At 47.6% G+C, this 14,843-nt stretch overlaps 6 protein-coding genes across 6 annotated transcripts; 2 read left to right on the forward strand and 4 right to left on the reverse strand.

The window, feature by feature from the left end:
* Positions 1–230: 230 nt before the first annotated feature.
* On the reverse strand, positions 231–2,239 carry N7462_003978 (putative MFS transporter; the record flags this gene model as incomplete). Its single annotated transcript, XM_057075704.1, has 8 exons — positions 231–787; positions 858–905; positions 961–1,014; positions 1,088–1,444; positions 1,502–1,624; positions 1,691–1,851; positions 1,922–2,114; positions 2,227–2,239. The coding sequence occupies 8 exons, from the start codon at positions 2,237–2,239 to the stop codon at positions 231–233; spliced, it is 1,506 nt and encodes a 501-aa protein (XP_056935209.1).
* A 1,801-nt stretch (positions 2,240–4,040) lies between these two features.
* N7462_003979 (uncharacterized protein) lies at positions 4,041–5,870 on the reverse strand (the record flags this gene model as incomplete). The annotated part of the gene is made up of 8 exons (XM_057075705.1): positions 4,041–4,432; positions 4,487–4,613; positions 4,674–5,057; positions 5,116–5,218; positions 5,279–5,295; positions 5,349–5,393; positions 5,449–5,550; positions 5,601–5,870. The coding sequence occupies 8 exons, from the start codon at positions 5,868–5,870 to the stop codon at positions 4,041–4,043; spliced, it is 1,440 nt and encodes a 479-aa protein (XP_056935210.1).
* Positions 5,871–6,531: 661 nt separating this feature from the next.
* On the forward strand, positions 6,532–7,857 carry N7462_003980 (Rieske [2Fe-2S] domain protein; the record flags this gene model as incomplete). Its single annotated transcript, XM_057075706.1, has 1 exon — positions 6,532–7,857. The coding sequence occupies one exon, from the start codon at positions 6,532–6,534 to the stop codon at positions 7,855–7,857; it is 1,326 nt and encodes a 441-aa protein (XP_056935211.1).
* Positions 7,858–8,089: 232 nt separating this feature from the next.
* N7462_003981 (uncharacterized protein) lies at positions 8,090–8,734 on the reverse strand (the record flags this gene model as incomplete). The annotated part of the gene is made up of 3 exons (XM_057075707.1): positions 8,090–8,202; positions 8,264–8,368; positions 8,449–8,734. 3 exons carry the CDS (start codon positions 8,732–8,734, stop codon positions 8,090–8,092), a joined length of 504 nt encoding a protein of 167 aa, XP_056935212.1.
* An 852-nt stretch (positions 8,735–9,586) lies between these two features.
* Positions 9,587–11,222, reverse strand: N7462_003982 (MFS transporter; the record flags this gene model as incomplete). Its single annotated transcript, XM_057075708.1, has 2 exons — positions 9,587–9,989; positions 10,048–11,222. The coding sequence occupies 2 exons, from the start codon at positions 11,220–11,222 to the stop codon at positions 9,587–9,589; spliced, it is 1,578 nt and encodes a 525-aa protein (XP_056935213.1).
* Positions 11,223–13,161: 1,939 nt separating this feature from the next.
* On the forward strand, positions 13,162–14,525 carry N7462_003983 (fatty acid desaturase; the record flags this gene model as incomplete). Its single annotated transcript, XM_057075709.1, has 3 exons — positions 13,162–13,249; positions 13,300–14,165; positions 14,217–14,525. 3 exons carry the CDS (start codon positions 13,162–13,164, stop codon positions 14,523–14,525), a joined length of 1,263 nt encoding a protein of 420 aa, XP_056935214.1.
* Between the last annotated feature and the right edge of the window lie 318 nt (positions 14,526–14,843).

The raw sequence follows: 14,843 nt of genomic DNA on the forward strand, positions 1-14,843 counted from the left end.
ACATAGAATTGCGTAATAAAAAATATCAGTTTGATTATTTCCATTATGTGAAAACGTAATTAGATAGTCCACGTAGAGCTCAATGGGTATGTTCAAAGCCTTCATCATAGAATAGCCTCCGTTGCTCATTGTCATTGTTTCGTAAGACTCATGATTCAAGGGGATGCTAAGGTTATAACCGTGGCAAACCCCCATGAACCATAGGTGCACCTCGCCCCAGAAAACGTCATCTAGAGTTGGTATCGGTAGGTGGGAGCCAAATCGCCGAGGTACTCCTCTTCTTCCTCGTCAATCGAGTTCTGCTCGGAAGCGGTCTTTTCACGCTTCCGGTTCTCGTGAATCAGTGCAAGGAGGTACATAACACAGGCCAGGATTGACAGGCAACAGAAGGATATGCAGATACTGTAACCCGGCTTGTAGTCTGGTGCATCTTTGCTGACGAAGGAGTAGGTGGCAATAATACCACCAATGTTGCCGAAGCCAACCTGCCATGCGGAGCCCACACTGCGGCGGTGGTGACCACCCAGGTTCATAGCAAACCAACAGACAATGACTGGCATGGCACTGTAGGCCCCACATGTAACCAGGAACAGAGCACCATACTGAGCAGCCTTGTTCTCCTTGCCATGGATCGTGAGCAGCATGGAAAACCCAGCAATAGCACAGAGAATCGGAATTACAGTGAAGGCAAATCGAAACCTCAATCTGTCAGAGAAATAGGCAATCACCATTGAGAAACCGAAGGCCGCTGCCCAAGGAGGAATGGAGTAGAGTTGGGTTTTGACCGCTACAGAAACATAGAGTCAGCGGAGGGAATTGTGAGATTTAGAAAGGAAAATCATGGGCGAGAAACATACCGCTGTAGCCATAACTCTGGATGATGGAAGGTGCGAAGTACGCATATCCTAGAGATCAGATGTCAGTGAAATTTCAAATCCAGGTGAGCGGGAAACGGCTGACCGTAGGCAGGAACAATGAGGCCAAAGTACATGAAGCCTCCGATGATAACCTTGTCTAGAGGTCGAATGTTAGTTCCATGTCCACGTGTCCAGGTCGCACTGTGAAACGCGCGGGGATAGCCACATACAATCCTTGAGGACACCGATAACTTCGCGTGTACCCATCTTAACATGATGGGCTGATTTGCCAACGTCCTTGGCCAGCTTCGCGCGAACAAACTCACGTTCCTCCTCACTCAGCCATTTCACATCTTCAGGAAAGTCGGGCAGTAGAAAGAACCAAGCAATGGAGACCACACAAGTGATTATGCCTTCGATGATGAATACCCAACGCCAGCCCAGATAACCCCGCACACCACTCATTTGACCTAGACCATATGCTAACAGTCCGCCAAATGCACCAGCAAGAGTGGTCGAGCTGAAAAAGAAACTGAATCGCTTCTGGGCTTCACTGCGTTTGTACCACATGCCCATGAGATAGAAGCCTGTTAATTTATGTCAGATCTGTGATCCCCACGATATTTCATACGCCCAAAACTCACATCCTGGGAACATGCCAGTCTCAAAGACACCGAGGAAGAATCGAGTGGTCATTAGCCCACCCCAGCTGCTCACCAAACCCTGGAAGATCATTACCAGGCCGAAACCAAACATACAAAGTGACACTATTTACAAAAAAAGTCAGTCAGCTGTTGCAGAAACAGTTCCAGTTATCAGGTTGGCCAACGTACACCAAACATGTGGCTTGAATTTCTTGAGCAGGATATTGGATGGGATCTCCAGGAGAATGTATGGGACGAAGAAGATGGTCAATGCCGTGTTGTATTTTGTGCCAGTCTCAAGGCCCAGCTCCGTCTTCAGGCCCAAGATCGCAGCATTACTGATGTTGACACTGTGTGACGATTGAACAGTCAGTATATCTGACATGCGACAGCTAATGCAAGAGTGTACGGTCTCCTTACCGATCCAAAAAGGCCAGGAGGTACAAGACACACAGGCATGGCAGAATGTGCCAGTCGATTTTGGCCATCAGCTTGCGCTCCGTTGTGGTCGTCAGAGGCGCGAGGTCATGATCATGCTCATGGTCTCCAGTTTGCGCTGGGCCCAGTGGGTGAGCACCCAGCTGGGTCTCTTCCTTGTCGTTGTCATTCCAGTCTGCAGATAGAGCTATCAGCGTGGGTCATCAGAAGGCCAGCAATGCAGCGCATGCAATCGCAAAGAAGATGTACACCGCGGAAGGGCTGATATGCGATTGGGTGAAACGAACCACTTAGAGCCATGATTGCAGATGATCGTCAACTTGCAGTGCGACTAGGTGAGAGAGAGGGGAAGTTGCCGAGGAACAATCGCAGAAAATCCACGAGGAGGATGTCTCGGCGTTACGGGGCCTCACACGCTGATCAATCCGGACTGCAGGGATAGTATGCTGAGGCACAGAGACCACACTATTCTAGGCCACACTCAACGCGCAGATCCGGAAATGCAAAGCAGACAAAGAATGAGCAAAAGAAAAATCAGCAGGCTACGAGCAGCCGGTGCGAAAAATAAAGCCTTTGAGTCAGCTAGGCCCGTCGCGCCGAGCATTTGCATTGTGACTCTACAGTTCGCCAGTATCCACCTGAACTCCGCTTTGAGCCCGATCTCGGCCCTGGAGCTGAAGATCCCTCACCTACACCGGCTATTCCACCTACATATTAGTTTGCAGATTGGCCTGGCAGATTTGAGTCTAAGGTCCATTCCGATGCATAATCATAGTTTTCCTGAATATTGCCCATTAAGAGCCTTCTGTTTCGGTGGCCGAGCGACGTCCCGCGATTGTGGAATTGGTTCCATTTCCCCCGCAAAGTCAGGGGCTCCGCCAAGTCAAAAAGGGGGCTCCGGCTGAAAGGCTCATTACTAAACCTCGGGCGCTCGGTCGGCCCAAAGCAAAGTCGGTCAAAGCTGGGCGGGCCTGGCGTATAGGGGACGGTGAAGATTACCATACCCTTAAATCACAATTTGTATTAGGCCTCCTGCCAACAAACTTCCCACGGAATCTTCAGAGGACCAAGCTTTTTCTGCTGCAGTCTAGGAATCACCAGATGAGCAGGCATCCTAGGATCATCCCAATAGACCCTCTCATTATTAGACATCGCTTTGACCGGTGTGAGAACTAGCCCCAGCTCCACTCGTCCGGAGTTCTCCGTCCACTCATTCGCGGCAATTCACCCTCTCTACTGTAGATCGGTACTGCTGGATTGAACAGCCTGGCTGTACATATTGAATACGTCGTTTGTGGTGCATTAATGCTGATGTGATCGATTTCCGTCTTGGATAAGCCTCGCAAGGGTAAGATGATGTGAGATTTGAAAGGGATCTAGCAGGTTTCGGGTAACTAGGCATTGCAATATGTACATGCATGGACATATATATATCTTGCTGTTGGTCCTAATTGAGAAATTGTTTTCAATATAGTCACTAGCACAGATTTAGGCAGCGCATATACACTATAAACGCCTCGATCGATAATGATATTTCACATGCTGATGCTTGCTTATGCAACAGTCACGTTAACCATTGGCAGCTATGGTTGTGTGTAACGCCACAACGGTCACGCCGGAGATGGGAAAGTACCATTGTTTGGTTAACTCTGCAATTCCTATGAGTCGTACCTGCCTGGATGACTCATGTACACAGGATTAGGCAGGCTCAAAGATAATTGGATTGTTGCCTAATCGCACCAAAATCCCACTCCGTTTGGAAATATACTTAATAAGGGACCAGATGACAAAAAAAGAAACGATACTCTCTATCAAATTGAGGTCTAATCACAGGTTCAACATGCATGATTTAAGTTGAAAGGGGGGCTTGGATTTAAACTAGGATAACTCAACAAGCTGTGGAGGGGGGCATCGTGCCGGAAATGTAGCTCCCCAAGCGCTCATAACCTTGACCAAGAGAGCTTCCTGGTTTCTACCCGCAATGGCTGAAACACCAAACGGGCGGCCGTTGAAATCCAAATACCCGAGCGGCATAGAGCAGAGGGGAAATCCTAAATTGCGTTTGTGTTAGTTTCACGATATGTATTCAAGGCCAAGTAAATCACGAAAGAGAGGACTGGGGGGCTCTACCTCCACCTGTGGCGATTGAAGTGATCTCAGACTCAGTTGGTGCAAGAATAACATCAATTCCATGAGTCTTAAGAACCCGGTCTAAACCTTCATCTCTTGCTACATGCCTGAGGTGGGCCAAGCGTCGCTCATACTCCTCCAGAGACATCTCCAGATCCTGAGAAGCAATAAGGATGTCTTGTTTCGGGTGGTCTGTGATTTTTCGGTTAGAGAGATACGACCGATATCCAGCGGGGTGCATACGAGGGGGAAGCTCTTGATCAGCATGCTTGTTGTTATATTCAATCACCTCCTCGAGGGATCGCACTTCGGCCTCTTCAAGATCTGCGAGGTATGCATTGAGATCTCGCTTCAAATCTGCGACTACGTGGAACATCTTAGCCGAGGGAAACAAGAAGAGCTCCGGTCAGTACTCACATATAATTCTCCATTCACAATTTTCTCCATCTAGTTCGAATTTATCGGGCTGGACCAAGTCAATATTGTCGACAAATTTACGTGCATGAGGCCTGATGACTTCATACGCCTGGCGGATATCTTGCATCTGTATAATTATTTCGGTTACGAAACACTCCTATCCCATTTGGCAGTGACATGCACTCACCATTTGAGCCTCTGCACCTTCGGCATGCTTGACTTCGGATTCAGGAAGTCGCCACTGCTCCGGGTCGAGAACACCAACGGAAATGTCTGACCAGGATGCAGTCAAATATTGTGTGAACGAAATCGAAGGAGATGGTGCAGACAGCACATCCAAAAGCGCAGCCAGATCGTACGGAGACTTTGTCATCGGTCCGGCTGCATCAAAGTTGATGGAGATGGGAACGATGCCATCTGAAGGAACAAGACCAATCGTGGGCTTGATAGTATACAGAGCAGCCCGGCCAGCCGGGACTGTGAGGGACCCGTCCGTCTCGCTTCCGATCGAAAATGGTGCATATCCAGCGGAAACCCCGACTGCGGAGCCACTAGATGAGCCCGAAGGGTTCTTGAAATAGTCAGATACTGGGTAGAAGCGCAAAGAGGGCTGAAATATCAAAGCTTACGGAGTGGCCCTCGGGGGAGTCATCTGGATCAATTCCTCCACGAACATAGGCCGATTGAACTTGACCGCCGACAGCGGACCAACCGTTTGGTACTCCAGATGCTCTGTCCTCTTGTCAGAAACAGATATTTATATAAATGCAAGCATAATTGAGACTTCATTACCGAACATTGGAGAATTCCTGAAGAAGGCTTAGTGGTCAAGATCCAATTCAAAGAAGTTTCATATACTTACAGCTAAGTTGGCTTTTCCAAGAATAATGAGGCCTGCGGCGATAATCTAAGTCTTGATAAGTAAATATGTAACAACAGAGTCTGAGATAGAGCCTTTGTACCTGATCAACGATTTTTGCATTCCGCCGAGGCTTGGAGTTTAATAGAGCCAGACTGCCCGCACTAGTTGGAAGACCGAGGTCGGGATGGGTAGCAATGTTGTCCTGGGAGATGTCAGAGGAAAAGCATGGGACATGCGTGCGACATTTCATGCCTTGATAATGATTGGAATTCCATGCAGTGGGCCTCGCAACTTGCCAGCAGCTCTCTCCTCATCAAGCGATCTGGCTGTATTTTCTAACAGATCCTTGGGTGTTGTCTTTATCATGGCATGAAGCTTGCTTTCATGCTTTTCAATTTGAGCAAGATATTGACCAACAAGGCTCAGACTGGTTACTTCACCAGACTGCAGCAACTTCTGTAGACCATGACCGTCAATGGCCAAGACATCGATAATCTCGTTATTTATTGCTGGGGCGGCCATTTCGAGACACAATGATCACGGAACCTAGATGATAAGAGAAGAGAGGTTGGGGGACAATTGCACAACGCTAATACTCTGAAAGAAGAATTGTGCCGTAAAAGCTAATCTCACAAGGATTTTTCATTTTAATATGGTTGGTTTTCTGTGCTATCGAAGCTGGGCGGGGCAGGAATTAGGGGGCCACGCTGGAGGATGCGGAAATAACCGCTCCCGAGGGACTTGCTGGAATGGGAATCTTGTTGAGACGGGTATTGGGAACCTTGTTGAAGTATACACACTTGATGCTTAAGAGCAGCTCAAACTTTTTGAGAAAGAGGAAGACTCAATGACATTCAAGGGCCTTTCCCTCCCCGATAGATGAAGTCTCCTCGCATCGAAAACGGATGCATATGCCTCAAGGAGATTCGTTCAATTATACGTTGCAATTCAAGCGAAGAGACTTACAGTATAAATTGCCACCTCGCGAGTCCCACTTCTCTCCCTATTCTCATTTGGAATGCCTTTTTTACTCTCTTGGTGTTTTTGCGCGTTGGCCGAGGTGGCAAACAAACCACCCCGCGGCTTTCCTTATCTACACGTGATCTTCAAAAAAAATCGCCTGCAAAGCGCCAACCGGCGACATTTTGACGGCAACAACTTATTCGACGACCCGGGATTCAGAATGTTGATCAGCTGTGGTCCTCTAACAGACTTCACTCAAACCCGATATGTGATCCATCTTTCGTCAGGAAAGCGCCTGGTCCTGTTTCGCCTCCCGTCTATTGACCCATCCAGCGCCAGGCCGAACGAGAGCCAAGGATGGTCATACTACGCGATGGAGGCGGAGTGCCCCCATGCTGGAGGACCTATGGCCGATGCACAGGTCGATATTGAAGACTCGGCATATATCGTGTCATGCCCATGGCATGCATATGATTTCAACGTGGAGACTGGCGAATCTAGCGTGGGTATCAAGGCATGCACATTCCCCGTTGATGTCCAGGATGGATCTGTGACAATCAGCTTCCCATTGGAGGATGGTGATCATGTTGAACTTAACAAAATCGAGCCAGTCAGCGAAAAGGTCAAGTTGAAGCATGCACGACCGTCAGACAAGTTAGCCCTGAAGCAGCAGGACCCTGGGACGACACGCTATCTGGATGACGATGCAACTTTGTGCGATTGGGCCGTCCATATCTTGTCTACTGCGAATCCTGAGCATAAAATTGAACTCACAACTCATCTATTCTCGATCTTTGCCGCCCGCGAGGGTTCTTCATCACCCATGGAAATCGGGAGGGGCACTGTTACCGCACCTGATCAACCTCCACGTGAGAACATGATTGAGGTGGAAGCACGATCTATGCCACGTTCAGGGAATGGAGGATCTCTAAAAAGTCGGATCGCCATGCTTCATGCGCTAGCCAATATTGAACTGTGGGCGATCGACTTGGCAATCGATATTTGTGTGAGATTCTCTACTTTCAAGACCGAAGAGACTCATCAAGAATTACCACGGGCATTCTTCCATGACTGGTTGAAGGTTGCAAGCGATGAAGCTAAACATTTTTCTCTATTGCGCGCCAGGATTGAGGAGCTTGGTTCGCAATTTGGGGCGCTCCCAGTGCACCACAGTCTTTGGGAGTCGGCAATGGATACAGCTCACGACCTGCGATCCAGAATCAGCATCATCGCCCTAGTACATGAAGCTAGAGGTCTGGATGTGAACCCCATGACCATTAAAAAGTTCCGTCTCTCTGGTGATAACGAAAGCACCGAGGCGTTGGAGGTTATCCACAATGACGAGATTACGCACGTTACAACAGGTCATCGCTGGTTGACATGGATCTGTGGTCAGGAAGGGACTGATCCTGTTAAGGTTTTTCGCACCAATGTTTCGAAATATTTCCGTGGAAGCCTTCGGGGACCATTCAATGAGGAAGCTCGCCTACAAGCCGGCATGGACCGCCGCTACTATGAAGGCAATCCATCTGTCGAAGTTGCCTAGCGGTTGAGCCATGTAATGATTTATGAATAGCATCGGAGATGATAATGAAGCAATGTATCATTTTGTCGAACCCAGATCTGCGCTGAAGTTGACAGTATCATTTTCCAACTGATCATTGTGCCCTACAGTTGTGGACGATAGGCAATGGCTTCAATATCCGTCGAAAAAATACTAATATTAAGTATGTAGAGCTATATTACTGCCAATAAACTTGCCGGAGCAGGCCCCCTATTTATTTGACGTAGATTGGCTTGAGCTGGACCTTGCTGCAGCTAGAGGGGATAACAGGGGTATAATATTTGTTCAGGTAGAACAGCTGGGGGGCATTATGATACCAATCACAAACTAAACACGACGGATAATTAGCAACTGCTGCTTGATCAATGTAATAGAAGTCATGGCTCACCTAGCCAACCTCCAAAACCAGATGCTTCAGACCATACAAAGTTGCCATTTTTGATAGAGAATCCATCATTTCCGCCACCAGCGTTGATTTCGATGGCCTCCCAGGCTGTTGAAATTAACCCCTCATATAATATGGAAAGCCACAAGAGCGATCGCATCAATGACCATCAGTTGACAAAGACTTACAGGCATAGTTGGTATCTCCGGGGACGATGAAACCCCAAGGATATTCCGTATCTAAGTCAACAAGAGCCTGTGTACCATTGAGATAAACACGGCTGGCATTAGTGCCATCCTTATCGAGAACGGCGTCGTTAAATCCGGCACCTGTGTGGTAGGTATAGATAAAGAGGTTGTTGTGCTTGGCGTTCTTAGCACCAGCAGTCTTCAAGTGGAACTCCTTTGGTGCTTTCACAACGGGTGTCGCCAGCACCGTTGCTGTCAGCAGGGTAAGATATGTGAAAAGCTTCATGCTGTATGTTTTGAAAGAAGGGCTTTGACTGATGGGAATGTTTGTATGGGTGGGAGTTTTGCGGTTCCTTTATATGCTGATTCCGATGGGGGCCATTAATTTCTATATAAGCCTCAAGGTTCATTGCAGGGTGTGATCGGACAGGCCTTCATCGCCGCCCGAATATCCATCACGCGAAGTTGGAAATTATATGCGAGGTGGTTGCTTGGACTTTTCCACTTTGTTAGCCATGTGCGATAGGGCCGCCCTCGCAAGCCACAAATTCGGGCCTGAGAGAAGAAACCAAGTTACAGGACCGTGCGTCTCATAGCCAAAGCTTGTGGAGACGTAGAGTATTTTTACCATTAGCATTTTTGTTCATGCAGATCTCCCCGCGTCTGGAATGGTGGCATTCGACCTCTAGCAAGTCGGAGGCGGAGTGAGCTGACGGGTTTTGAGACATTCTTTCCTAACTGTCCAATGAAGCGAGTCCCCACATTAGAAACTGGCATTTTCATGTTTCTTAGATCACCTGTGGTACACCTGCCCGGGAAAATGACTTTCCGGATCTTATTAGCCCAAGACATGCTTCTGTGAAATGTGTTTTTGTAAGTCGGCTAAGCTCAGGGCGTTGATAAGGTAGCACCCGTGACGACCCCATTTTGAGGCTGAGCAGCAAGTTGGCGTTCATTGATGACATGCTAAATGCAAAATTCGGCTTTCGAGTTCTTTTCTCTTTGTTCTTTTGCTCTTCTTTTCCACACTCTTTTTTACTTTTGGAGGGCAGGGGGATTCTTCTGCGTAATACGGAATGGATTTGAAGTAGCGTATTCGGGTCTTTTCATTATTTATATAGAGACATACTCATTTTATCTAGCTCGAAGAAGTTGTGTCTGGCTGCTCTTGAACTCCGGCCTCCTCGTCCTTCATCGTTTGGACATTGCTGTTAGGAGTCCCTTTCGTTGGCGCAAACTTGCTCCGTATCCTTATCTGCTTCCCATACTTGTAAAATAGGAAAGGTATGACGGCTAGGAGCGCTGCAACGCCCCCAATCAAACTGCCACCTCCTCCCACACCTAGAGCCGAAAACATCTGGTTTGTAAAAAGGGGAGCGGCTGCGCCACAGGCAGAACGAGCAATAGTATTCGCAGCAATGGCCGAGGCGGCATACATCAGGTAAACATCCACGAGATAGTTGAGGTATGAGACGAATATCAGAAGCAGTGCACTTGAAAGAAGTGCTCCTGCGATTGTGGGAACAATCCAATGAACATCGCTAAGACCACAGTTAGATCCGTCAAGAAAGTCATGAAAGCCGGCTCCGATGCACTCACTTGTATTCGGCAGACCATGCAAACCAGAACATTGTCGCCGCAAAGCCTATTCCTCCAATCATGGCAAGTGGTAGTCGATCTTCAGGAACGGCATCTTCCATCTGCAGTTCGCCCCTCTTGATTTTGTTCTGGCGACGGTGAGTGTCCATCAAAACAATCGCACCACCAAAGAGAGCTCCCACAACAGTACCGAGCAGTGGTAACTCCCCAACACCTGAGTTCCACCCTCGTTTCTCCTGAAACACAATAGGATAAATACTGAAGAGCATATATAGCAAGGTGTAAACGAATGCCATGTAAATAGCGCACAGCAAGGAGATAGGGTCGAACAAAATAATCCAAGGTCTGATCAACGCCACTTTATAGATACCGACCAATGTCCGGTCACTATCCTCGACCGGGGCTTTAACATGTTCGTATCCGAGGATTTTTGCTTGCCGAATCCGTCGAGCCTTGTTATAAAGAACTATTGGCGCATACGTCTCGGGAATTGTCAACATAATCAACGCGGATGCAGCCCCAAGCCAAAGGAGTACATAAAAACTCCAACGCCAGTCTTCCTTCAGCTCTAGAAAGCCAGCAACTACAGGTCCCAAGGCAGGTCCAATCCAGACCATTGCCGAGAAACCGGCCATTGCATTCGCACGTTCCAGAGGATTCCATACATCAGCTAGAACCCCCGGACAGTTGCTTAACGGGGCCGAGACAAATGTTCCGGTGAGAAACCTGCCTACTAGCAGGCTGCCAAAATTGGGTGCGAAGGCACACAGGAAATTGAAAGCGAGGTAAAGTAGAAAAGTGATGTAGAAGATCCATCGACGGCCATAGAATTCGCTCAGTGGAGCGAAAATGAGGGGTCCTGCACAGTATCCGAGCAAGAAAAGTGTGATGGTAAGGCCGGCCACCTCAGTTGACACATTGAAATGTTTCGAAATGGAGGTGAAACATCCACTTGGAGAACTGGAAGCGAAAGTCGCATTTACAACTAGCAGGACGGCAGCTATAGTGACACCAGCGCGGCGACGCATCGACCAATTTCGAGGATTTTCAATGTCACCAGGGGCAAAATCGATATAGCCATCTTCATTAAGAAAAGGAGGAATCTCCGCTTGCAGTTCTTTAGTGCGATATGGTTTGTTGACTGCTCGGGATAAGATGCGCGTGATGGGCGACATTGCGAAGGATGTTGAGGATGTCATACTCTTGTGGTTGAACGGAGTATTAGCCAGTGCAAATAAGAGTCCTCATTTTGGTGAAGACTCAAGCATCATTAGAGCATTCAGTTAACGGAGATAATCTGATAGATCGAGCTCGGGGCCCCGACTTGGCCGAATGGATGACAGACCGGGGGTTAACTCCGCACTAGTGCCGAGTCCCGAGATGAGATCATCTGAACACGCCCCAACCCGCCCCCGTTTTCCTGTAAGTGGAAAAGATTCATTCAAACCGGAATTGCGTAGGGAAGTACCAATGATCACAACGTCCGCACCCTGGGAAGGTACCTGAAGTGGAGCAGTCCCATGCTCATGCCCTCGGTTTACTGAGAAAGCAGCAGCAGTGCTCATATTTCTGTGTTGCATACAGTCAATCCGTTCGACTTGACACCCTTCTTAGCATCGATCGGGGTCACTTTTTTCATCTGAATAGCCACTTGAGATGATGAAGAATACTTGGTAGGACTTTTAATCGATGCTTTTTCGCGAAATAGATTCCGAAAATACGTGATGTGCGATTGAGTTTTGACGGGGACAGAGTTGGTGGCAATGCCTGAGCCTTTAAGGCGGGGGTAGATTCCAGCACGCCTTCGAAAGGAAAGTATCATGATTAGGAGAGAAGACAGAGACGATATCTCAGCACAGTCGCATTATTAATTCAACGATGACGGCAAGCTCCATAGATTTTGGAGACATGCCCACGCCCCAAAATCATACCCCGCATCCGGTTGGTTGTGATACGTTTGAGCGATTCCATAGGAGTAGCCCTCATATTCCATCGCAATGCATGGAAAAAGTGAAGTTGCTAGAAAATTGACATTTGCCAGCTTTTAGGTAGCGAAAACGGCAAACTTTGAACACTGTCCGAAGATGATTAGTACCATTGGATGAAGTATGCAATGCAGAGAAGTTTGTTGAATGATGTAATCGGAGTTCATTGGATTTCTAAAAAGTCTTTCGCTTCTTCGTAATTCTTTCTAGTTTGCCTCGAAAAACTTACTTAAAAACTTCCCTTCGGATATAGATGAGGATATTTAGTCAGTAAGTTCAGTATTAAAGTCAGTCTTTACCCAGAAAATGATTTTGGGGGCTTTGAGGATCAGGCCATATATGGCTTGGAAGCGGTAGCGAGGAATGCTGATCGGTGAGCTGCATACTCTTTTGGGCCCAGGGAGCTGGCCCTTGCGGCCAGCTCAGTGTATTATTAGCCTAGCTAAGAAGGGACGGATATGCCAAAGTATCCAGTCAACATTCAACGATGCCCTCGAAACAACCCTTGGTCGTGGGTATTGACGGGCACTCCTAGAGCCCCATAAATTAATTTTAGAATCAGCATTCGATCCATTCTAAGCTGGATTGTCGCCCACGGGGTCTAGGAGTCTTCAGGGGGAATGTATTCTTCCCGCGATAGCTTAGTAGCTTCCATTCCGACCGGACTATCCGTGTGAGAACTGGCATCCTGAAGGCAGCGAACACCGCGAGAAATTCATAATCCAAATGATGAAAGAAACTGAGCAGCCCTTTTTATTTGTAGTAGATAATGTGAGCTTTTCCGGGGGGCCTATGCGCTAGATAAGTGTTCGCAACCATCGGGTGGCCCTTGAGGCTTGGCCATGTTTAACTGTCAGTTTACATTTTGGACCCACTCCAGGCTCCTGGAAAACTCTTTTCACCCCTGACCGCGCGTTATCCAAACAGAGAATACTGCTTGAGATTTGAGCCGATCAGTCTGATTTCTTTCCAAACATCTTCTGATCGGGTCCCATTTGTTTTCCCGGTGGAATTTCAACGAACTCGATGATATAGGTTGTTTCCGGGGTTCCGCTTGTTCATCGTGAGTAAGTCTGTCATCCCCTGCAATAGTGCAATTGCGTTAAACACCTCTTCACAGTCGCCCAGCATGGATCCTGCGACTTACGTAGATCCGGAGCTCACTTTGGCCGATTTGATTGTCATTGAAACACTGGTGGAGGGGAGGGTCTCTAATGGTCAGTCCGAGACAACAGCTCTTCCGAACAGCGTACTGAAAAGAAACTAGGCGAGACCATATCATCCTTATCAAAACAACGACCTAGTGATGACGATGTTGTTCAAAAGCTTCATGATATGAATGATGCATCTCATCCTGACTTTGATCCCACTATTTTTCAGTTCTGGGATACTCCAATTCTTCGGGCTAAGTTGCCCCCGATCATTCAGCGCTATGCTCTTCAGCCTTACCTTACCTGGGCGAAAAGTGTTGTGCGATTTCCGACTGATGTTGTTATGGTGACACATCTTTTGCTCTATTTTTCCACCATCGTTCCTAGCGCCTTTTTCTTGTATTACCGCTTTTCCTGGATGCATGGTGTTTTGCATTGGGTCATGCAATTATGGTACTGCGGCGCCTTCACTCTCATGAAGCATCAACACATCCATATGAATGGAGTCCTTGCTCCTGGGTACTGGATCTTTGATAATCTGTTCCCGTATCTGTTGGATCCGATGCTTGGGCATACCTGGAACTCCTACTTCTATCACCACATCAAGCACCATCACGTCGAGGGAAACGGTGAACAAGATCTTAGTACTACCATGTTCTACGACCGAGACAGTGCTTTTGACTTTGCCTGTTACGTTGGCCGATTTTTCTTCCTGATCTGGCTGGAACTTCCCCTTTACTTCTGGCGGAAAGGTCAAATGAAGTATGCGTGCAAGGCAGCATTCTGGGAGCTCAGCAACTACGCCTCCATCTACCTTCTATATAACTACGTCAATGCTCGCGCTACCCTTTTTGTTTTTATCCTTCCTCTCGTGGTAATGCGGTGTGGCTTGATGGTGGGAAATTGGGGCCAGCATGCCTTTGTGGATCCTATTGATCCTGATTCCGATTATCGATCTAGTATCACGTTGATTGATGTTCCGGTAAGTTGAGTCTCATACTTCTGATAACGCAGTGGTTAATACTTGATGCAGAGTAATCGATACTCTTTTAATGATGGATACCATACTTCGCACCACTTGAATCCCCGACGCCACTGGAGAGATCATCCTATGGCATTTGTCAAAGGCAAGGACCGTTATGCCGAGGAGCGAGCGCTTGTCTTCCGAAATGTCGACTATATCTTCATCACAGTGCATCTTTTGCGCAAAAACTACATCCACTTGGCGAAGTGTCTCATCCCTATCGGTGACCAGGTCAACATGACTCTGGAGGAGCGAGCAGAAATGTTGCGCGGTCGAACTCGTCGATTCCCACGGCCAGAGCTGAAGAAAAGCTGTTAAGAATTAAAAGTTCTTGGTGCATATTTTTTCTCATTTTTCTAGCTTCATAATCTAATAGTCCTCAAATTAAAGACTTCTCTCCAATTCCCCTCGTTTTCTGTGTAGCCGGCCCAGTCATCCCTAACTGCTTCAAGAAATCTCCTGATGGAAATTATGGCCATTACTTAGGGACTCGTGCCTGGAACTCTTCGGCTCGATATGCACGGAGTATTCCAGATCTATCACGGAGTTTAAATATCCGGATCATTCATTCATAGTTAACATGAACTCAATTTCGCCCTTCAGAGAAATTAACATGGATCAGAGGGCCATCTCCTC

The sequence above is a fragment of the Penicillium macrosclerotiorum genome (assembly GCF_028827735.1).
Source record: "Penicillium macrosclerotiorum strain IBT 26536 chromosome Unknown utg000003l_segment0_segment0, whole genome shotgun sequence".
NCBI lineage: Eukaryota > Fungi > Ascomycota > Eurotiomycetes > Eurotiales > Aspergillaceae > Penicillium > Penicillium macrosclerotiorum.